The 23,208-nt window shown below is 38.6% G+C and overlaps 1 protein-coding gene across 3 annotated transcripts; it reads left to right on the top strand.

Moving 5' to 3' along the window:
* Positions 1-351: 351 nt before the first annotated feature.
* Positions 352-21,637, top strand: LOC125245849 (gastrula zinc finger protein XlCGF8.2DB-like). Of its 3 annotated transcripts, none has more exons than XM_048156642.1 (3): positions 352-393; positions 2,220-2,374; positions 5,731-7,081. In XM_048156642.1, the coding sequence occupies exons 2-3, from the start codon at positions 2,290-2,292 to the stop codon at positions 6,690-6,692; spliced, it is 1,047 nt and encodes a 348-aa protein (XP_048012599.1). In that variant the 5' UTR covers positions 352-393; positions 2,220-2,289; the 3' UTR covers positions 6,693-7,081. The 3 variants fall into 3 exon arrangements, with proteins under 3 accessions (XP_048012599.1, XP_048012602.1, XP_048012601.1); XM_048156645.1 differs by lacking the exons at positions 2,220-2,374; positions 5,731-7,081 and adding exons at positions 17,514-17,666; positions 20,392-21,637 and having other exon boundaries at positions 375-393; XM_048156644.1 differs by lacking the exons at positions 352-393; positions 2,220-2,374; positions 5,731-7,081 and adding exons at positions 16,434-16,514; positions 17,514-17,666; positions 20,392-21,637.
* Positions 21,638-23,208: the final 1,571 nt, after the last annotated feature.

Consider the following 23,208-nt stretch of genomic DNA (forward strand, 5'->3'; position numbering starts at 1 on the left):
CAGTAGTTGGTACCAAGACTAGTAAAATTTTGCGGTTCTCGATACCAATTCTGGTACAACATTGATAATAATTGAGCATCAAATCAGCATATTACAATGCTTTCTGAAGGATCATGTGACATTGAAGACTGGAGTAATGGCTGATGAAAATTCTGCTTTGCATCACAGAAATAAAAATATATATATTTTAAAGTATATTAAAATAGAAAACCATTATTTTAAATTGTAGTAATATTTTACAATATTACAATTTTTTCTGCATTTTTGAACAAATCAAAGCAGGCTTGATGAGCATAAGTGACTTTAAAAACATTTTTAAAAAAACTTTTATTTTGGTTTGGTGTTGTGATGTCATAAGGCTGCGCCACTCTCCTGTGATTCGGCTGAAGAAAGGTTTGTGTTCACAATTATTATATCTCAGTTTGTTAAGTCTTATAGTTTCATTTATGTTAGACTGTTATGTTCGAATGCAAATTAAAAAAGAGAGAACGGTTTGTGTTTTATAGCGATTTAAGTGTTTTTAGATCGATACAAATCCTGCAGACTGTTTTATAACTTTATTAGAGCTATGAAATGAGTAATATATCACCGAATGTTACGTTTTTATGTTTGACCATTAACGAACCATTAAGCATGCGAGTACAGCGCAAAAATGATAGAGAAACTGAGGTTTTGGAAACTCAAATCAATTGAACCAAATGATTCAGTGATTCGAATCACCGCGTCTAACGAACACAAACGTGTGAAGCTTGTTTTTACTTTCGCCTGACTGCGCGCGCTTCTCCCCAAGCGGACGAAGCGTTTATACTTGACGCGCTCGATCATGTACTCAGATTGCGTGGACGATTTCCAGCCAAAAACCTCACCAAAACCCGCCCACTCCAACAAAAAACCGCCCATAACTTTAACTGTCAAAATAATGTGATAGAATTTTATTGCCATGTCAATCAAGGTTGATATAGGTAATTTTTAACTCTTTAAAACAAAATAATGTTGACAAAATATTATAAAAATAGATACATTTCCCAGGAAAACTGATCAAATCAGAGCAAATACATTACTAAAATGTCCCGATTGTCAAAACAGCCATCAAGAAATTAACCAATGAATTTAACCCTCAAAAAACATAATTTTCAATGTCAACAATCAGAACAAGCTAAGTTAAATGCAAAAAGTTCCCGATATAAGTGATCGGAACAAGAAATGTAATTAGCAGGTGTTTCACATTCGTTCATGCACACACCATGACAGTCAAATCAGTGTCATTCATTGATATATACTATACAATAATCTGACAAAGTAAAATTAACAACAATAATATGCTTGCTTACCTTTGTGTTGCACTTAAACTTAAAGGAACACTCCACTTTTTTTGAAAATAGACTAATTTTCCAACTCCTCTAGAGTTAAACAGTTGAGTTTTACAGTTTTCGAATCCATTCAGCTGATCTCCGGGTCTGGCAGTAACACTTTTAGCATAGCTTAGCATAGTTCATTAAATCTGATTAGACCGTTAGCATCTCTCTCAAAAATGACCAAAGAGTTTTGATATTTTTCCTATTTAAAACTTGACTCTTCTGTAGTTACATCATGTACTAAGACGGAAAATGAAAAGTTGTGATTTTCTAGGCCTATATGGCTAGGAACTATACTCTCATTCTGGTGTAATAATCAAAGGAACTTTGTTGCGCTGCGTAATATCACTTGAGCCTGCTGCACCCATGGTACGGCAGCAAAGTTCCTTGATTATTACGCCGGAATAAGAGTATAGTTCCTAGCCATATCGGCCTAGAAAATCTCAACTTTTCATTTTCCATCGGTCTTAGTACACAATGTAACTACAGAAGAGTCAAGTTTTAAATAGGAAAAATATTGAAACTCTTTGGTCATTTTTGAGCGAAGATGCTAACGGTCTAATCAGATTCAATGAACTATGCTAAGCTATGCTAAAAGTACCGGCAGACCCAGAGATCGGCTGAATGGATTCGAAAACTCAGCTGTTTAATTCTAGGGGAGTTGGAAAATGAGCCTATTTTCAAAAAAAGTGGCGTGTTCCTTTAAAACAGAACTACAGCACGCCATGTCACATTTTTGGCTAATGTTTAAGTAATTAACTCTCACTCTAACTGACTACAAAACTAGGGAGCTGATTGAGACACAGAGATTTAGTGTGGATTTATTTTTCTTCCTCTCAATTATTCTTATCTTAAACATGACAGACGTGAACCAACGTGTCCAAACACGCACAAAAAACTCCTGGTGAAGCAACGAGATCCACGTGTCATAAAGATGGCATTTATTAAAGTGGAGAGTGAAGATATGAAGATTGAAGAAGCATTCGAAGTGAAACAAGAAGATACCGAGACACAAACAGGTTGGTTTAATTCTCAAAGGTAAACTCGGTCATTTGATCCTTATTCAAATATCCAGGTCTACAAAACTGACTGATATTTTTGAAGAATGTCATACGAGTCGTCCTAATTAAAGAACTATTATTTGACATGGAGTAAGTCACCTCATGTGGACGGACATGTTGAGATCACATGACTAGACAAAGGCTGCATTTACACAGCATGGTTCAAGTGACCCAATTTTTTCCTCCCATGCGGTACAGACATACCTATAACAAATGAAACATCTCTAGTTGACTAGCAGAGTATTAATTTCGTTAGTTTGCGTTAAATGCATCATTGCGTACATAATCACTGACGTAACTGTTGCAATTTAAAAAGGTTTCTGTGTTGATAAATTAAACTGAATGTACTATTGAAATTGATTTGTGACATGTATGCAATTTTTGGTTTGTTTCGTAAAGTGCAGTGTAAAAAGAAGACATTGGATACAGGTCACTTTTGAAAGAAATGTAAGCACGTTGTTCAAAAAATTGGATATAGTCACAATATCTGAATTGATCATCAAGATCTGCTGTGTAAATGTAGTCAAACACTAATTCTGCCTTCAAACCAGAGTATGTGAGCTAGGGGTGTTCGATTCCAGGTTTTTTGGAGTCGACTCCGATTCCCGACTACTCATGGAGTCGACTCCTTGACTCCATTTACTTTTAATCAAATTAAATCAAAATTACTTTGATCCGCTTGGAAGCATTGCCGCGTGACGTCAGACTTAACAACCTAATAGGGTCAGGATTAAAAAAATATAAGACAGCATTTCTTATTACACACAATGTTTTTTTCTCCTACTAAAAGTTTTAAAAAGTACAACACAAAGCACTATACTTTTTATTTATAGTCTTTATTGGCGTTATTTATATCTTGAAATTATGAGTGTCAGTGTTGTTCTATAGAAACTACCGTACGCTAATTTTGAAGACAGAAGTGGAACATCCTTTTTTTGCACTGACATTGCAATTGAGTGCAACAGTTTTATTAACACAATTTTTGTGTTTCGTAAATACATCGAATTGCATTATTTATTTATTTTACAGTCTTAGTCTCATTTCTCATATACATATCAGACAAGACAGAAACGCTGCTGCTCCAAAAGCCTGTTAAAATATAACAGCATCAAAGAAACTTTAGAAATAAACAATGTCACATCACTACCAAAAAGAGGTGAACTCCTCACCTATGTCTAAAATGGCAAATTTGTACATTTTATTATTAATCTTAAGATCACAGATTTTCATGAACATTCTACTGCACATGGAGGGGAGGAGGAGGAGGAGGAGGAGGAGGAGGGAGGGTCTAGCTAGCCTCGTTTTGTTTGACAACACTTCGAACTCAACAGGAAGTTACATCCACCCAGGATCACTTAGAGCACCCTTAATTATTAATTTACTATTAATAAATGTGTAAAGTTGCATAAAATGGAAATACTCAATAAAGTAGGCTAACTACGTTACCTCAGATGGTTGAATGGTTGTATTCCACAACTGGTAAAATAAAACATATATAAGACGACACAACATTTACTGTAGGTGCCATAAAATTTACTGATGATTTCATGTGTAAAATGTTTTATTGCGCTTCTGATTTGGCAGTGAAATTTGCCGATTTTGGGTGTGTAAGATGTGAAGGATTCTATGGTCCGGTTAGTATATTCACCCCATAATGGCGGCCGTGCTACCGGAGTGCCATCTAGTAACTGTTGCCCAAAAAGTATCAGAGTGTCGCCTCTTGGGTTCTATACACTTTGCCACATCAGCACATCTACAGAGTCGATACTGGGAGTTGATTCCTGTCCTGGAGTCGTTTCCGACACTAGGGCTATTGAGAGTCGACTCCCCATCACTAATGTGAGCAGAGTGATGCAGCAACAATTTCCCCTCCATGCTCTTTGCACACTGATTTAGCATTTTCCTTCAGGTCAGTCCTATATTTATAATAAAAAATCTGTTTAAATGTCCGCTGCGATATCTTGTCCTTTTAACAGTTAAAGGGGTTTTCCCGTGACTGACTGCGCTAGTCAAAGCATTTGTCAGTTGCGTCTTGTTCCATGTTCACAACAATTCAGTCTTTTCAATATAAAAGTCTTCACTACTGACAGACACACTCATAAAGACAGTCTTTGCTGCCATCTAATGGCATAATAATGTAACCTCTGTTGCTGTTCACGGTCAGGGACTATTTTTTCTGGAGGAAAGGAAGGCTTTTAGTGAAAGTTTAATTCATGAAAGTTGCATTGATACATATTTTAGGCTTCAATATTTGTATTGTGTGGTAACCATTTTATAAAAGCAATAAGATACTCAAGGCTAGTGCCGTATCATGAATAAGTGCTCCGCTTCACGTCGTGCTAAACAACGGCCTTCAGCCATGACTTATTCCCAATACAGCACAGCCTCTCATACCTTATTGTTTACGTAAGATTACATTTCATGATGATACTGCAGAACAGTGTATTTACTTAAAAACTGAGAGCCCTGCATAATGGTATTCATGACCATATCGCTGTAGGCAAGAATTCATATTTCTCCTGACCTGTTTCATTCACCATATCCTCTATTATCCAACTAAAGCTGTTTTTTCTTCCATATTCCCAGCATGGATCTTAATACTTATATTTGGTTGTTTTGTTGTTGTATGTAGATCCTTCTGACCAAATGAACCCAATATGTATATTATCAAACCTTAAGCCTAAAAATCTCACTCCTTTGACTTGATCTAGCATCATATTATATAGGGGTTGAACTAGAGGCTAAAGTTTGTGAACAAACATTGATGTTGGCTAGATATTGCTTCTACATATCAGCTATTTTTTTTTATCTATCCTTCTGTGTATGGGTTAAATCAGATACAGATAATGTAGCACAGTAAAATTACATTTGAGTCCATAAGTAAGAGAGCCGTTGTGTGTGTGTGTTGTTGGAGAATTAATCTTAACTGTGTGGCATCTCTCTACTAATAGTGAAGTGAAATAGTGAATAGTGAAGATAGGGTTTTAGCTTCTTTTTTTTTTTTTAAGCTATTTTATTCATAAATCACAGAACAGCACTGACAGTAAGTTTCTACACTAAAATGTTTCTGTGTGTGCGCTCTGCATGTGATTCTGTCTGTGTGTGTGTTTTACAATGTAGCAGCGCATTAGTTTAGAACAGTGATTTACTTACCTGTACGATAAACTGTTTAAAACCTGCATTCACCCGATCAATATGGAGTATCCAGATGGTATAAACAAACATCTTGTGGAGCGCTTTCTAAATATGCATTTATTTGTCATTTTGTGCAATTAAACTGGGCTTAAACTTGTATTTATCTATTTTCACCTTAGATCTGATGCCGCTGAAAGAGGAGATTCAAGATCTGAATGATGTAAAGGAGGAGAAACATGATGTCATAACTGGGGAAAACAATCTTAGCTGCTCAGAGACTGAAGAGACTTCCTCACAAAAAAGAGCTCAAAAGACACGGGGTAGACGTTATTTCACCTGCTTTCGGTGTGAAAAGAGTTTCAGCCAACGTGAAAACCTTAAAGCTCACATGAAAGTTCACAATGGAGAAAGCCCTTATACCTGCCAACAGTGTGGAAGAGGTTTCACTGGAAAAGGAAACCTTCATATCCACATGAAAACTCACACTGGAGAAAAGCCTTTCACCTGCCAACAGTGTGGAAGAAGTTTCAGTGGAAAAGGAAACCTTAAAGTCCACATGAGAATTCACACTGGAGAAAAGCCTTACATCTGCCCTCAGTGTGGAAAAAGTTTTGCACATCAAGGAACACTTAGTGACCACATAAGAATTCACACTGGAGAAACACCTTTCACATGTGATCAGTGTGGAAAGAGGTTCAAACGTAAATTAAACCTTAAGGGCCACATGAGGATTCACGTGAGAGAGAGCTGTTTTAAATGTCATCAGTGTGGAATGAGTTTCACAGACAGTGATCTCCTTAAGAATCATGTAATAACTCACATTGGAGAGAAGCGTTTCATTTGCCCTCACTGTGGAAGAACTTGCTCGAGCAAATCAAACCTTGAGGTTCACTTGAGAATTCACACTGGAGAGAAGCCTTTTACCTGCCAACAGTGTGGAAAAGGTTTCAAAGAAAAAAGAAATCTTAAAGTACACATGAGGCTTCACACCGGAGAGAAACCTTTCATGTGTCTTCAGTGTGACGTAAGTTTCACATACCGAAGAGATCTGAAAGTTCATTTGAAAGTTCATGCTGGAAATAGCGTTATGATTGGTCTACCATTTCCAGAACGTGTCAGAAAGAAAACGCCGTTTATGTGAATCTCAGCTCCAGAGGCTTCCTAAATCCTCAGCAATTGTACACACTGTAAGGACAGTAATGATGGCGATATCAATTCAAACAAGAGCCTGATGATGAAACATTGGAAGAGAACTAATTATTCAACCCAAACCTCCATTGCAAGGACGACTTGAGCAGGACATTTCTCAGTGACAAGTTTTTACTCAGTCTGTCATACATTGAGATGTTGCAACTGTAATTCCTCTACATCAGCATTAACATGTTATGTATATCAACAAACCGATGTATATTTCTATTTCATTGAGGTCCAAATGTGGGAACTGTATCATTAACCATATCAATAATGGTGCATATGTCAGCTGAGCAATAACGTGAATGACCGATGTAACATTAAAGTTTGTAAAACAAACCTTGCTTCATCCTTTATCATTACTCAAAGTAGTAAGAACGACAGAAAATCTGCATTAACTGGCACAACTTTTGGTAATAGTGGCCCACAGCTGTTCAGCAGAACTATTTCAGTAAGACAGTAACAACCTGAGTTAGCCGGTTAGCTGGAGACCTGCACAATATAAAACACAAATCTATGTATTTTGAACACCCAATAGAATATATATATATATATATATATATATATATATATATATATATATATATATATATATATATCAGTAATTAATTATACTTACAGGTTGTCATACAGAGGAGCAAGTTGGTTAAGACTTTGCAAATCCCCCATTGACCTCACAGAGATTTGAGAAGCAATACTTAGTAAAATGTCGAGAACACAACTAAAGGTTATGCTGCTGTTGTATCGCTGTGGTAATTAACCACTGACTCTTCACATCCTCATCCTTTGGAAGTGTATATAAAGAGAATTTGCTTTCGCATCACAGTAAATAGCATCTTCTTGACATGTACACAGCACAAACCAGCAGTGTTTGATGACGGGTCAAAGTAGATGTTGTTCGCGGGCAGTTTCGGCAGTTCAGAATTGACTCTTTCTTCTGGGAGACAATAACTTTGCAGACTTTTTACATTCTCAAACAGCTACATTACACACTGTATAAAAGGTAATATTTGAAAAAGCATAATATCAGAAACTATCATGTTCTGTTCGAAAAACTAATTTTTGCATTGAAAGTTAATCATATAACCGTACTGCCCTACAAAGGCAAAGTGCAGTAACTACGCAAACACTGAAACTGAGAAAAACACCTTTAAAGTTTTTACACCAGCCAGTCAAACACGTTGTAGGTAGATTAGTGGTAATGCATTCATGTATTGCCTTCTTAGGAAGAAATATTTTATAGATAAAAACCATGACCACTGATGTGACCTTTGACCCCCAAAATGTAGATACTGCACTCTGCCTTTGGATGACCTTAAACAACTAAAAAACTATTGCAAAAGCAAAGTGCAGTATCTACAAACTAAATGTGTTCATCCAACTTTATTGTTGTGTTTCTTACTACACATTGATTGTTTTTAATAACTTTATTTTTTTTTTTTTTTGATGTTTGCATGTTGTGAATGTTAAAATTGCTCTGAGGACTGGAGTAATAATGCTAAAAAAACAGCTTTGATCAGAGGAATAAATTACATTTTACAATAAATCCACATAGAAAACAGCTATTTGACTGTATTTTCGATCAAATAAATTCCTTTATCCTCTTTCAAAAACATTAAGGAAGTATTTTTTTCAAACTTGATCACCAGTGTGTAAAATAATGCATGTGAACTAATTAGAAAATTATATATTTTAGACACTTTCCTAACACGGGACATAGGCTACTTAAATATGAAAGTTTAGGCCATGTTTAGTATGTGAATGATATTTCGAGTTTTATGAATAATTTTCAAATGATTGTGAAATTACTAAAGAAATCCTAATAACAGATACACAAACATTCACTCTTATCTGACATGCTGAAACAACGTTAATGTTTCTGTATCCATGAATAACGTCATTAAAATATGAAAAATCTGAAAAGGTCAGAAGTGCATGCCTGGAAATGAATGTCCGTCGTTTATTTTTTTATTTTTTTTTAATCAAACAGTAAAAGTGCCACGCTGCTCGGTTTCTGTGGACAGTAGACAGACAGACAGACAGCGCTAGACAGACTGAGCACATTAAGTTTTTTTTGGCTCAAGTGGTTCGGCCGCGCGAACAATTCGTCTGGGTTGACTGAGGATACAGACTACGTAAATTTACTTTAATTCATTCTTCACATATATTTACATTGCAACGGGCCGGCCCACATTGTCCCGGCCAACCGGGAAAACTCTCGGTACTCCCGATGGCCAGTCCGCCCCTGATTACGTTGAGTGTATAGCCATCAATGGAGCAGCGCAGATAGGCTAAAATATCGGTCTAATTTGCTAGCAGCTAGCAAGTTAATTGATTATAAAGCTGTCATTTGCTTGGCTAGGAGTTAATATTTTGCTATCTTCCTTTCTCGTCTTTGGATATTTGCATTTTAACGCGAGTTTAACCATCATGCCGCAGGGTTTCAAAGCCGGGAAAACAAAGCTAGAACGCAGTAACATCACTTACTGCGGTTTGCCTTGGTATTAGCTTCGATTTTGTAGTTACTGCAATTTTGACACCCTCGTTTCTCAGAAACAGGCCAATTTTGAACCGGGATACTTTGTCACAAGACAGAACAGATGTTACAAAGCCCATTTCAAGCCATAACTCATTTTTGATCAAATGTGTAGTTACTGCGCTTTGCCTTTGGACGGCAGCGTAGATCTCTTAGACAATTCTTATAGTTCTTTGCCACTCGTATGATAAAGCAACCAAACATTTTTATGCTCCAAATATTTTCATTTTACTTACTCGCAACACACACGTTTGATTAGGGTTGAGACAAACATGATTTGGAAAGGCACACACCTGTCTATATAAGGTCTCATAGTTGACAGTGCATGCCAGAGCACATACCAAGCCATGAAGTCCAAGGAATTGTCTGTAGACCTCAGAGACTGTATAGATTGTATCGAGGCACAGATCTGGGGAAAGGTACAGAAAAATTACTGCAGCGTTGAAGATACCAATGAGCACAGTGGCCTCTATCATCCAGATATGGAAGAAGTTTGGAACCACCAGAACTCTTACTAGAGCAGGCCACCCCGCCAAACTGAGCGATTGGGGGAGAAGGGCCTTAGTCAGGGAGGTGACCAAGAACCTGATGGTCACTCTGACGGAGCTCCAGCATTTCTCTGTGGAGAGAGAAGAACCTTCCAGAAGAACAACCATCTCTGCAGCACTCCACCAATCAGGTCTGTATGGTAGAGTGGCCAGACGGAATCCACTCCTCATTGAAAGGCACATGACAGCCTGCCTGGAGTTTGTCAAAAGGCACCTGAAGGACTCTTTGACCATGAGAAACAAAATTCTCTCATCTGATGAAACAAAGACTGCGGCAAAGGATCATCTTCCAACAGGACAACGAGCCTAAGCACACAGCAAAGATAACAAAGAAGTGGGTAAGAGACAATTCTCTGAATGTCCTTGAGTGGCCCAGCCAGAGCCCAAACTTGAACAGGTGTGTGGCGACGGTCTCCTTGACAGGGGGCATGCGCACATACCCATGTACCTCCGCACGTTGGAGAAGAATGCGTGGATGCCTGCCAACTGGGGTGCAGACCACGACTTAACCACATGGTCCTGGACGTCTGGGAAGAAGGGTGTACTCCTTTTTGGAGCGGCTTGGCGGCGGCCTTCCTGGAAATACCAGGAGTCCAACTTACTCCTGGCTGGCTCGTCCGGAGCGCTCCATGAGAGGTCTAGCTCTCTGACTGCTTTGTCATAGCACCCTCATGAGCTCCTCTTGGAGGGGCCTTTGACGTCCGGGCGGTCAGGCTCGGATGTAGCCCAATCCTTCTCCGAAGCAGAGATGAACATTGAGTCATCTTCTGTGGCCACACCAAAAGAGACGAAGTTGGCGACGGCGGGAGGAGGATGGAAGGCCTCTCCCATGAAAACAACCGGACAATGGGGAGACAGTTGAGGACGGCGGTCCCAGGTATCTTCGCCGACATCGTCTCCGTGAGTAGGGCCCACCAACGGCTCATTGGCGGCAGTGGGCCTTGCTCCTGTAATAGAATGTGCGTAGACCCTCCTGGCTCTCAGAATATGCACCGACAGGTCCACACAGTTTGTGCAGGCAGAGTCCAGAGTCCATGACGCTGCGTGTGCTTGGTGCGTGTCCACTGGCACGGAGCAGAGCTAATGTTTTTAATTGATTCCTACTGAAGTTGAGCTTGAAGCTCGGAGAGTTCAGAAAAGCTGAAGCAAATTACATTTGTGGGATTCATTGCACAATGTATGAAAGATGTTTTGCTTCATGTTATGCTTGCAGTTTGCGGTCTGGCCTGCTGGTAGGCCTATTTTCCTCACTAATGCTCTACAAAGGCATTTATGTTGTTTGGAATGCCGTGGGCTTTTATATTAAAAATATGAAATGCACTGACAGAAGGCTGCTTTCGATTTCAAATTCTCATTTGCGCTTTGTGAAGAGCGTTCACGCATGCATCTATGTGCGACTAGTGCTTAAAGGTACTTGCTTCTCAAAATGCTTTTATGATGCAAAATTAATATAAACACAGTCAGTTATGTCTTAAAGTATTAAACAGACAGGAAAGAAACTTCTTATATTTCAAAAGAGATCTGTGCATTAGTCTGGATTCAGCTTATTAGATCCTGCTATATTATCATCATAATCAAACAACCATAAAGCTGAGAAAGTGAAAAATCACTCAAAGCTCTTGAATGGAAAATGTTCTGAAAGCACTCTTTGTTTATTGCTTGTAATGTTTCATTGTTCCTCTTTATTATTTACTAGGCTACTTGCTTTTATGTTTTAAAACTTTATATATGTCCCTGTATAAAAATTTCTTAAAGGAACACTTTTTTTGAAAGTAGGCTCATTTTCCAACTGCCCTATAGTTAAACAGTTGAGTTTTTGGTCAAAACTGTAACGGTTTGTACAGTTATTAATCAATTTATGGGTGGAATATGAATATAATAATTCACAAAGCTTTACGAATTATTATGCACATACCGACCCAAGGGGGAAATATAGCTGCAAGCAGCAATTACGGGGCCAAGCACAAAAACAGCACAAGAAGCCAGCCAACATGGCTGTGAGCATCAGACCAACAGCAGCAGTGAGCAATTAAAGACCTATTAAGATCATTTTAGGTAAAAGAGCTGAAAAATGATCAAAAATGAGGATTTACTGGTTCATCCCTTTCGACCAATAGGTGGCGCTGTGACCAAATTAATGTGGTATGGTCAGAGTAAGGTGACAATGACACTTGCAAAGTTTGGTGTCAATATGTCAAAGCATTGCAGAGATACAGCTTCAAGAGTCGTTTTTGCATCATGCCTCAAATTCTTTGCTCTGGTATACGAAAACGGTTTGACATATCGACTTGAAATCCATAACTTTTTGTCGGCATGGTCTGAAGATGACACGGATCAATTTTGGTGAAAATCGGAGCAACGGTCTAGGAGGAGTTCGAAAAAGTAGGTTTTTAAAGAAAAACAATATGGCGGACAGGACGTTTAGCTGACTATGGCAAATTTGATATCTATGTTCTCAGCATAACCCAAGGAATCTAAAGAGACCAGTTTTATTACAATTGGTTAATATAGACAAAAGTTATTAGCATTTTTGTAAATTTTGTTATAACTTTTGACCACAAGGTGGCGCTGGTCCGAAACTTCTCAGGCTCCTTCAGAGCATTGTGCTGATGACCCATACCAAGTTTCGTAATGATACGCTAATGCGTTCGTAAAATACAGCATTTTAGCACAAAATTCAAAATGGCCAACGGCCAAAATGGCCGAAGTGGGAAAATTGGATATGATTTGACTCAGCATGATGCCCCGAATCCAACGAGACCAAATTTATGATTTTTGGACAAACCCATCAGAAGTTATAAGCAAAAATAGCCATTTTTTATATCTCCGCACCAGTAGGTGGCGCTGCGCCGAAACACTGCATGGTGCCTCAGGTCATGCTTGTCATGACATGTAAAAAGTTTGGTCTGAATATGATAAAGTGTTACAGAGATACAGCCTTACTTCGTTCGTGTGTTTTTCGAAAACGGTTTGAGCAATCGACTTGAATTCCATAACTTTTTGTCAGCATGGTCTGAAGATGATCTGGTTCAATTTTCGTGAAAATCGGAGTAACGGCCTAGGAGGAGTTCGAAAAAGTAGGTTTTTCAGAAAATTCAAAATGGCGGAAAAATTTTCATGACGGAAAATGACGTCATAGGGTACATTCGAATCGGAGGAAAAAAGAATTTTGTTTCTAGCCCTTATGGTTCAAAAGTTATTAGCATAAACATAAGTGCAACTTTGGACAGCTGGTGGCGCTAGAGGGATTGAGTTAGAGACTCCAAATTTGCTATGGACAAAGGTCCTTCTGTCCTCTAACTGTGTGCCAAATTTCACAACTTTCCCGTAAGCGGTTCTATGGGCTGCCATAGACTTCAAGAGCGGAAGAAGAATAATAATAAGCGTACGGAACGCCAACAATAACAATAGGTGCCTAAGCACCTTCGGTGCTTGGCCCCTAATTAACCATATATGGTGAATTAATTACAACGAATTGTAATCAATTATATATATATGATTAGTTCTGGTTTAATAATTATTTAGAGAAACTGTTTGTTTGTCCGGCAAACTATAGCTCCTCAGAATGTTATAAAAAGGAAGGTCTGTTCTCTGGCCACGAGAAAGACTTCTTATTCTAGCATCCAAACGTAAAGCAAGGATATAGGATCGAAACGTTAAAGTGACCTGGTCTTTGTTGAATGAGCAAGAAAACAAAGAGCATGGATATAATGTATTTAATATATGCAAACTACGACTACAGAGGTTATACGTCTAAATATAGACTATACAAATATATACAAAAAGGGAACGTAGAGACAGGAAAGGAAGGAAAGAGAGAAGGCAAATAGCAAAATCTAACAGTCCTTGAAAGCCAGCATAGAAATCAGTTTCATAATCTAAGATTCAGAAACGGTGGGCTACTTGGATCAGTTTGCTTGCGGGGTTTCAGGTCAGTGCTGCTGCAGTTCATTGGCTTCTTCCGTTTTCGCGGGAGGGTTTGAACTGAGGACGTGAAAGTTAGTTTCGCCGGAGAGCTGGTGGTCCCGTGATGAGCGCGATGGAAGCGCGTCGCCGTGACGTCCGGGAGAGACATGCGTGAGTGGGCGATGGATGATTCAGGGCCGTCGGGAGAACACACCGGAGAATCCTGGTGTTCCCTTTTTATGACAGATAAGCCGACACACCTCCTTGAGGTGGAATAGCCAATGACATTGATGCAAAGTTGGCGGGCAAGCTCTTTCTTTGTCTTGTCTCCAAGCTGAATTTACGACTATCAGATCAGATTTCGAGATGGAGTACTTTCTTCACAGTATTCATTAAAGTATCTCATTAAACACATAGAAAAATGCATTTGTCAGCTATGTGACATATCTCAGTGAATGATCAGTAGCCAGAGCTTTAAAACGAGATCAAACTCGATAGATCAGACAGGCATATAAAGGAAGTTATGGTTTACAGACAAAATTCCCTTATTACAACTAACACTAGCACCAATACACTCATTTAAACAAAATCTTAACACTAGGAAACATGCATATGCTCGAAATACATGATGGGTATATTTTGGCATGACTGTATTTTACATATACAGTCAATAATGTATGTTTGTGTGTTTTTGTATGTGTCTGTGTGTGTGTGGTGTGTGTTGGAATGTCCATCTGGTCCGTAGTCCACACGAGTGTCCCTTTGATGTCCCAAGAGCTGGAAGTGGACATCTCTGTTTAATCTCGGCCAGGCCGCAAAATTGTTAAGTGGGCTCATCTTTTGCAGACCGGTCGGAGCCGAGATGAGATTTTACAACCCAGTCCAGCATGCTAAAAGCGTTCTGAACATTCCAAAGTTTATTGATTATCCTGATACGTGTGCATATGCTACAAAACTTTTTGGTCATTTTTGAGCGAGATGTTAACGGTCTAATCAGATTCAATTAACTATGCTAAGCTATGCTAAAAGTGGTACTGGCCAGACCCAGAGATCGGCTGAATGGATTCGAAAACGATAAAACTCAACTGTTTACCTCTAGGGGAGTTGGAAAATGAGCCTATTTTCAAAAAAAGTGGAGTGTTCCTTTAACATACAGTTGTATTAATGTCAACGAGGTAGTGATGTGTCGTTCTTGAACGATTCGTTCATTTTGAACTAATCTTTAATGTGACTCGGGAAGAACGAGTCGTTTTGGGATAGTCTAGCTGACTATCCCACTGCCAGAACAAAGTTGCGTAAAGCTGAAGTGACCTCAAATCTACAGATGGATCCAGAACCGCACCACAGACAGCTTGGCCCAAAACACAGTGCAGTTCCAGCTTGAGCAAATGCATTTACCAATATAAACCACAAATGTCTTGGTGATTTAAACTAGTTGAAGCCAGATGAACCAGCGTTGACATTCTCAACAACAGGGGAAAAACAGAAGTAACATTGTGCCACAACTAACCAGTTTGATGGCTTTTCAATCCAGAAATTGTCAATATTTACCATGAATTTACTGCAGTAGCATCAACTGTATCCATGGTATTGTGCCAGAAATGTGGGATATTCAACCCATTTGGGTTGCCCATGCAGGGCCCAAGTGACAGTCCATAAAAAACTCACATGGGCCCACATGGAAATTTTGGCTGGGTTTGTACACGTACTATACAGTGTGAATTTAGTAAAGTTTTTTTTTTTTTTTTTTTTCCCAAGGGTGCTTTGGTGTGTATAAATTTATGAAATATATGGATTCCTTATATCATTTGGTTAGTTGGTGTCCTTGTGGAGTCTCAGATTTTTGGAAAGACACCTAAACTTTGGAACAGTCTTCCTAGCATTGTTCAGGAAGCAGACACACCCTGTCAGTTTAAATCTAGACTAAAAACACATCTCTTTAACCTGGCATACACAAATCACATTATCTACTTCTATAATACAAATCATGTAAAATGTTAGGCTGCATAGATTACGTCAGCCGGAACCGGGAACACTTCCCATTACACCTGATGTACTCGCTACATCATAAGAAGAATGGCGTCTACGCTAATATTAGTCTCTCTCTGTTTATCCCGAGGTTCGCCGTAGTCTGCCAGATCCAGGCCGTATCCAGATGAGATGAAGGACTTGTGTCTAGACACGACGACAAGGCAGCCCTGAAGTGTCAACTAAACTATCCCCTGCGAAGGCCTCCTTCCCTTTCCTTTCCCTATGCATAGATAAAACTTTATCAAAATGATTCCAGTTCGCATGGATCAGCAGAAATGACTAATAATTCTGTATTATGTGGGCCATATAAGTAATTTGTCAATGTCACTTTGTAAAGAAAGACTAAGCGTCTGCACACAAACGCATTCAAATGCGCAAACCTACAGACTAAACACATAAATGAGCAACAAGAATGCATTAAAAGTATTTTTTTTTTTACTTAGTTAAAAAGGTGTCATTTAAGTAGCCCCTAAGTTAATAATTAACAATTTTTAAAACGGAAGTGATTCAATCAAAAACGTACTTTAGCTCGTTAATAACATTTCCTACAGCTGCTGTAAAGCCAAAATAATTTGTCCATTAATTTTTTTCTATTATCACTGTGAAACTGAGTGAGCATAAGTTACTTCAAAAACATTATAATAGTAATGTATCCAAACTTTTGACCAATAGACTTTTATTTTGGTTTGGTGTTGTGACGTCATAAGGCTGCGCCACTCTCCTGCATTCTCTGTGATTCAGCTGAAGAAAGGTTTGTGTTTACCGATTCTTATGTCTCAGTTTAAGTCTTACAGTTTAATTTATGCTAGCCTGTTATGTTAATGTTCGAATGCAAATTACAAAAAGAGAGAGAGAAAGGTGTGTGTTTTATATCGCTTTAAGTGTTTAGATCGATACAAACCTTGCATATAACTTTATAAGAGCTATGATATGAGTTATATATCAATGAATGTTATGTTGTTATGTTTAACCATTAACGAACAGTTAAGCATGCGAGTACAGCGCAATAGTGATGGAGAAACTGAGGTTTTGGAAACTCAAATCAATTGAACCAAATGATTCAGTGATTCGAATCACCGCGTCTAACGAACACAAACGTGTGAAGCTTGTTTATACTTTCGCCTGAAAGCGCAACGCGATCCTTTTTTGTTTGTTTGTTTTTTTGTTATACACTTGACCAAACCCACGCTACCAAAGAATCATATAAAATCCAGTAAACCTTGAAATTATTACATGTGACATTAGAACAAAATATATGGATATGGGAACATATAAAACTAAACGTCTTACAGTATCTTAAATGTTTTCTAATTTCATTAAACATTTCTTATTTAATTTAATAAACATTTTTATTAAACATGGATTTTTATTGTAATTAAAAAGGCTTATTTCTGCTATTGTAGACTTATTTTGTAAATGTACACAATTAATTTGGACAAGCGCAAGCGGTGCTTGGTAAGATGCCAGTACAGAATCGGCTTTAAGTTGTGCATCTTCGAATGCGGAGCCGAGCACAAAGATACAAAAATGGCCATGCACACCGGCAGGTGAAATGGGGTCTCTCGCACTCAAAGCACATGACCACGCACACCACACTTACATTATTTCACATTTTTGGCTAATGTTCAATTAACTCTCATTCGGACTGACTCCCTTACCAGTGCGCTGACTACAGAAGTAGGGAGCTGATTGAGATTTAGTGTGAATTTATTTTTCTTCCTCTTAATTATTTTCATTTTAAACATGACAGACGTGAACCAACGTGTCCAAACACACTAAAAAGCTCCTGGTGAAGCAACGAGATCCACGTGTATAAAGATGGCGTTTATTAAAGTGGAGATTGAAGATGTGAAGATTGAAGAAGCATTCGGAGAAAAACAAGAAGATACTGAGACACAAACAGGTTGGTTTCATTCTCAAAGCTCATTTGATCTATATATTCAAATATCCAGCTCTACAAAGACTGATATTTTAGATGAATGTCATATAAGTGTCATAATTAAAGCACTTTTTTGACATGGAGTAAGTCACATCATGTGGACAGACATGTTGAGATTACATGACCAGACACTAAAGCTGCCTTCAAACCCAAGTATCTGAGCAGAGTGAAGCAGCAACAATTTTCCTCCGCGCTCCTAAGCATTCAATACTCACTCCAGTTCCGCTTCGGATTCACCATGGCCACGTTTCACACAGCAGCAGAATACGGTTCAGTCCTGTATTTGAGTCCTCAATACAGTTGCGTTCACACATAGTACGGCTATTTACAGGAGTGACACCGGAGCCACTCCCATCAGTTTTGTGTGAAATTCTAGACTCAAATGTCGTGTTATGTGTGAAATGCTGCAAAGGATGTGAGACACGAGTGCAACATTAAAGGTGTCCGGCTATCACATTTTCATTGTTTACATTTACATTAACTCTCGTTGCACGTTCATACAGATAGTATTTGAGACGCTACTGTAAATTGCTGTGTGAACGGGATTTCGAGACTCCTATAAGTAAATGCGGTTGTCAATCCCAAAAACTGACAGTGTGAACATAGCCCTTGCTAACTGATAACAGAAACACTGCTCCACCTTCGCTTCCTGATGAAATTGGTGGCTAAAGCATTTCAGTATGATTTGAAATATCACAAAAGTTCTGTTCAGAACATATATTAAATGGAAAAAAAAAACACAAGTGGAACACTAGTGTGCATTAAACACTTTCCCATGATGTAATAGACTACGTCATGCTTGTTTATCAGCATGAAAAAGTTACATATTGCTATTTGCAGTGCAAATTTTGTTGGGAAGGATGGAAATAACAGTACACTTACATAAATTATTTTATCAACGGGTAGCAATATTTCTTACAGATTTCTGCTCATTCTAAATCAGATACTATAGATAAAATAGTACTGTAAGATTACATTTGTTTGAATGCATTAGTGAGAAAGTGACTGCATGTTTGAATAAGTGCTAGGCCTGCCTGTTTTTTTCTGTTTTTTTTCAAGATCTAGTAAATTGAAAGTTGATACACCTGATTCCTCTCAAATCTGCAAGAATTGCATGATTTATAAATCGAAGGGAACAAAATAGTAAATCGTGTGCACGACCTAATTTTTTTTCTTGCATGTCATGTGCGGGGCTCCGTACCTGAGAAATACAGCACGGAATTTTATTGTACCTGATGAAATTATATTAGTTAGCTTAGCATGCTAATTTCATGTCATGTTCATCAGTTGCATTTTAGTCTATTGTGGCTCTTCAGTTATCAGGTTAACCATAAGCTACATTAGTATAATCTGGTTAACATCCTAATAATGTTTTTGTGAGCCCATTCTGACACAGAAAGCTCTCTTTGGCAGCCTGGTGAATGTGCATCAAAAAGTAGCTCAATGTGTAATGCCACAGGTGAGTGACTGCAGTGTTGCCAATTGCGTTCAGCTGAAAGTAGCTAAAACTGGTCGTTAAATGTCGCTAGATGGACATCATATTTGCGAATCCACTTATCTATATATAGATCAGTGGACGAGTTACAGAATCTAGATATGGTTTGTCCAAGAAGTTGCTAGGCTTTTGAAAAAAGTCTCAAAAGGGGCAGAGAAGTCATTAAATCTAGCGACAAAATTGTTAAATTGGCAGCTCTGGTGACGGGTACCTGACCCAGAGATTGTGAGTCCCAGATGGAACGACTTTATAAAATTGTCATTTCAATTTGTTTGTCATCAATGTAAGTGTTGTACTAATCTTTCTTCCTTTTGGATTAGAAATTAGTGTTTTTGTTTATTCTTGCATAAACATCTATTCATTTTGAGTTCATTTTCATCTGCTGTACATTGAATTTCCAGCCTGTATTGCTGGTTGCAGCTATATATTGAGTTATAGAGAAAGAGAGATGTGTGTGTAAATTATCTCTTTCTGAGTTTGTCCAGTATCTCTCTAGTGAAAGCTGCAGGTTTCAAAAACTTCAAAAACCACAATGTTACTCCCTCATAGGTAAGAAATACAGCAAAACAATCAGGATTAAACTTTGCAGGAAAGTGTATCTCGAAGGCCAAAGTTGAGAACCCCTGCATAATGGTATTCATGACAGTATCACATTTCTTCTGACCTATTTTCTTCACCATATCCTCTATTATCCAACTAAAGCGTGTATATTTCTTGCAGATTTCTGCTAGTTCTAAATCAGATACAAATAATATAGAACAGTAATATTAGATTTGAGTCCATTAGTAAGAGATCCGTTGTGTGTGAACTTAATATTATCTGTGTGGTGTCTCTCTGCTAATTGTGAAGCTGTGGGTTTTAGTTCTTTCAAAAATAGAAAGACATGCTAAAACTTTAAGTTTTTAAGCCATTTTATTGATAAATCACAGAACAGCACTGACAGTAAGTTTCTATACTACTTGATGTTTCTGTGTGTGTGATCTGCATGTGTGTGTGTTTTACAATGTAACAGCACATTAGTTTAGAACAGTGATTTACTTATCCTGTACGAATAAACTGTTTAAAACCTGCATTCACCCAATCAACATTGAGTATCAACAAACATATCTTGTGGAGCGTTCTCAGAGTATGCATTTGTCATTTTGTGTCATTAAACTGGGCTTAAACTTGTATTTTTTTCTGTTTTCACCTTAGATCTGATGCCGCTGAAAGAGGAGATTCAAGATCTGAATGATGTAAAGGAAGAGAAAAATGATGTCATAACTGGAGAAAATGATCTTAGCTGCTCAGAGACTGAAGAGACTTCCTCAAAAAAATGTGCTCAAAAGACGGGGGGTAGACATAATTTCACCTGCTTTCAGTGTGAAAAGAGTTTCAGCCAACATGAAAACCTTGAAGCTCACATGAAAGTTCATGATGGAGAGAGCCCTTACACGTGCCAAGAGTGTGGAAAATGTTTCAATGGAAAAGGAAACCTTAAAGTCCATATGAGAATTCACACTGGAGAAAAGCCTTACACCTGCCCTCACTGTGAAAAGAGTTTTGCACAACAAGGAAACCTTAATGACCACATAAGAATTCACACTGGAGAAATGCCTTTCACATGTGATCAGTGTGGAAAGAGTTTCAGACAAAGAGTCACCCTTAATTCCCACAAGAAGATTCATGTGAGAGAGAGCTGTTTTAAATGTCATCAGTGCGGAATGAGTTTCACAGACAACGATCTTCTTAAGGATCATGCAATAACTCACATTGGAGAGAAGCGTTTCATTTGCCCTCACTGTGGAAGAACTTGCTCGAGCAATTCAAACCTTGAGATTCACATGAGAGTTCACACTGGAGAGAAGCCTTTCACCTGCCAACAGTGTGGAAAAGGTTTCAAAGAAAAAAGAAACCTTAATGTACACATGAGGCTTCACACCGGAGAAAAACCTTTCATGTGTCTTGAGTGTGACGTGAGCTTTCACATACCAAAGAGATCTGAAACGTCATTTGAAAGCTCATGCTGGAAATAACGTTGAGATTAGTGTACCGTTTCCACAGCGTGTCAGAAAGAAAAAGGCGTTTATGTGAATCTCAGCTCCAGAGGCTTCCTAAATCCTCAGCGATTGTACACACTATAAGGACAGTAATGATGGCGATATCAATTTAAGCGAGAGCCTGATGATGAAACATTGGAAGAGAACTAGTTATTCAACCCAAACCTCCATTGCAAGGATGACTTGAGCAGGACATTTGTCAGTGACAAGTTTTACTCAGTCTGTCATACATTGAGATGTTGCAGCTGTAATTTCTCTACTTCTGCATTAACACGTTATGTATATCAACAAACCCATGTATATTTCTATTTTATTGAGGTCCACATGTGGGAACTGTATCATTAACTATGATACAGCACTAATGTGAATAACTGATGTGACATTAAAATTTGTAAAACAAACCTTGCTCCATCCTTTATCTTTACTCAAAGTAGTAAGAACAACAGGAAATCTGCATTAACTGCACAACTTTTGGAAATAGTGGCCCACAGCTGATTAGCAGAAGTATTTCAGTTAGACAGTAATAACGTGTTAGCTGGAGACCTACACAATATAAAACACATCTACATATTTTTAACACCCACTACAAAAACAAATTTTTATGAGCAGAATTGTCACATTGAAAGTTAATCATATAACCATAGATCTCAGACAATTCTTATAGTCCTTTTCCACTCATATGATAAAGCAACCAAACATTTTTATGCTCAGTGCATGTCAGAGCCCAAACCAAGCCATAAAGTCCAAGGAATTGTCTGTAGACCTCTTAGACAGGATTGTATCGAGGCACAGATCTGGGGAAGGGTACAGAAAAATTTCTGCAGCATTGAAGGTCCAAATGAGCACAGTGGGAAGGGCATCTGTACCTGATCTCTGCAGAAGCATTCAATTGCACCAAGTCTGGCTAGACAGACAGAAGCACATAGCCAACGTCCAGTTAGGCCCCACCCCCTTACCTGAGAGCACATATTCATCAGTTGTCAATGGGCAAAACCATTTCTTGACCAAACATAACTTTATATGGGGTAAAACCTGTACTGGAATGGACGCTACTCCTATATGCCATCATCACATTGGGCAGCAGGACATTCCAGTTCTGCTGATTATCATTTACATAAAAAGACAGCATAGAGAGCAAAGTACGGTTAAACCTCTCGATCATACCATCTGACTGAGGCTGGTATGGAGATGTCCTTGTCTTATTAATCTCCAACAACCGGCACAGTTCCCCAAACAAATTTGATTCAAAGTTCCTACCTTGGTCAGAATGCAGACTTCTAGGGGTTCCATAACGGGTAACCCACTCCTCTACCAAAATTCTGGCTACTGTTTTTGCCTCCTGGTTGGGGAGTGGATATGCCTCTGTCCACTTTGAAAAGTAATCCCACACCACCAAGACATATTTGTTTTTAAAAGTAGTCTCTGGAAGGGGACCTAGTATGTCAAGTGCCACTCGCTCAAAGGGGCGAAATGTCACAGAAGGAATAAGGAGGGCACGTGGGGCTGGACAGGTCTCCTTATGAACCGCACATTCAGGACATTTCTGACACCAACGCTTCACATCCCTATGCCACCCCAGGCCAATAAAAACGATCTCCCACCTTTCCTTGTAGCTTTTGCACTCCCAAATGAGCTCCAGTAGCTGTATTATGCAACAACCCTAAAATTTCTGGTACCATAGACTGAGGAATAATAACTTGGGTCTTAGCACTCAAACCTGGTTTTGAGGGTTAGCACCCTCACTAACCTCTGTCCCTGGACCTGTATCTGCTCCCAAACCAAGGCATACTTTTTAAGGGATGGATAAGCATTCATAATCTTCCTGTCGGGCTCTTTCCCTGATTCTTCAATGATAACAACAAACTCAGCTCTGAATCACTATGCTGAGCTCTTGTCAGTTTATTCTCTTCTCCTTCTACCTTACTTGCGTCTTGCTCCAAAATCTCCCCCTGTTCCAAAGCACAAACTTTAA

This window comes from Megalobrama amblycephala, linkage group LG14 (genome assembly GCF_018812025.1).
Source record: "Megalobrama amblycephala isolate DHTTF-2021 linkage group LG14, ASM1881202v1, whole genome shotgun sequence".
NCBI classification, from domain to species: Eukaryota; Metazoa; Chordata; class Actinopteri; order Cypriniformes; family Xenocyprididae; genus Megalobrama; species Megalobrama amblycephala.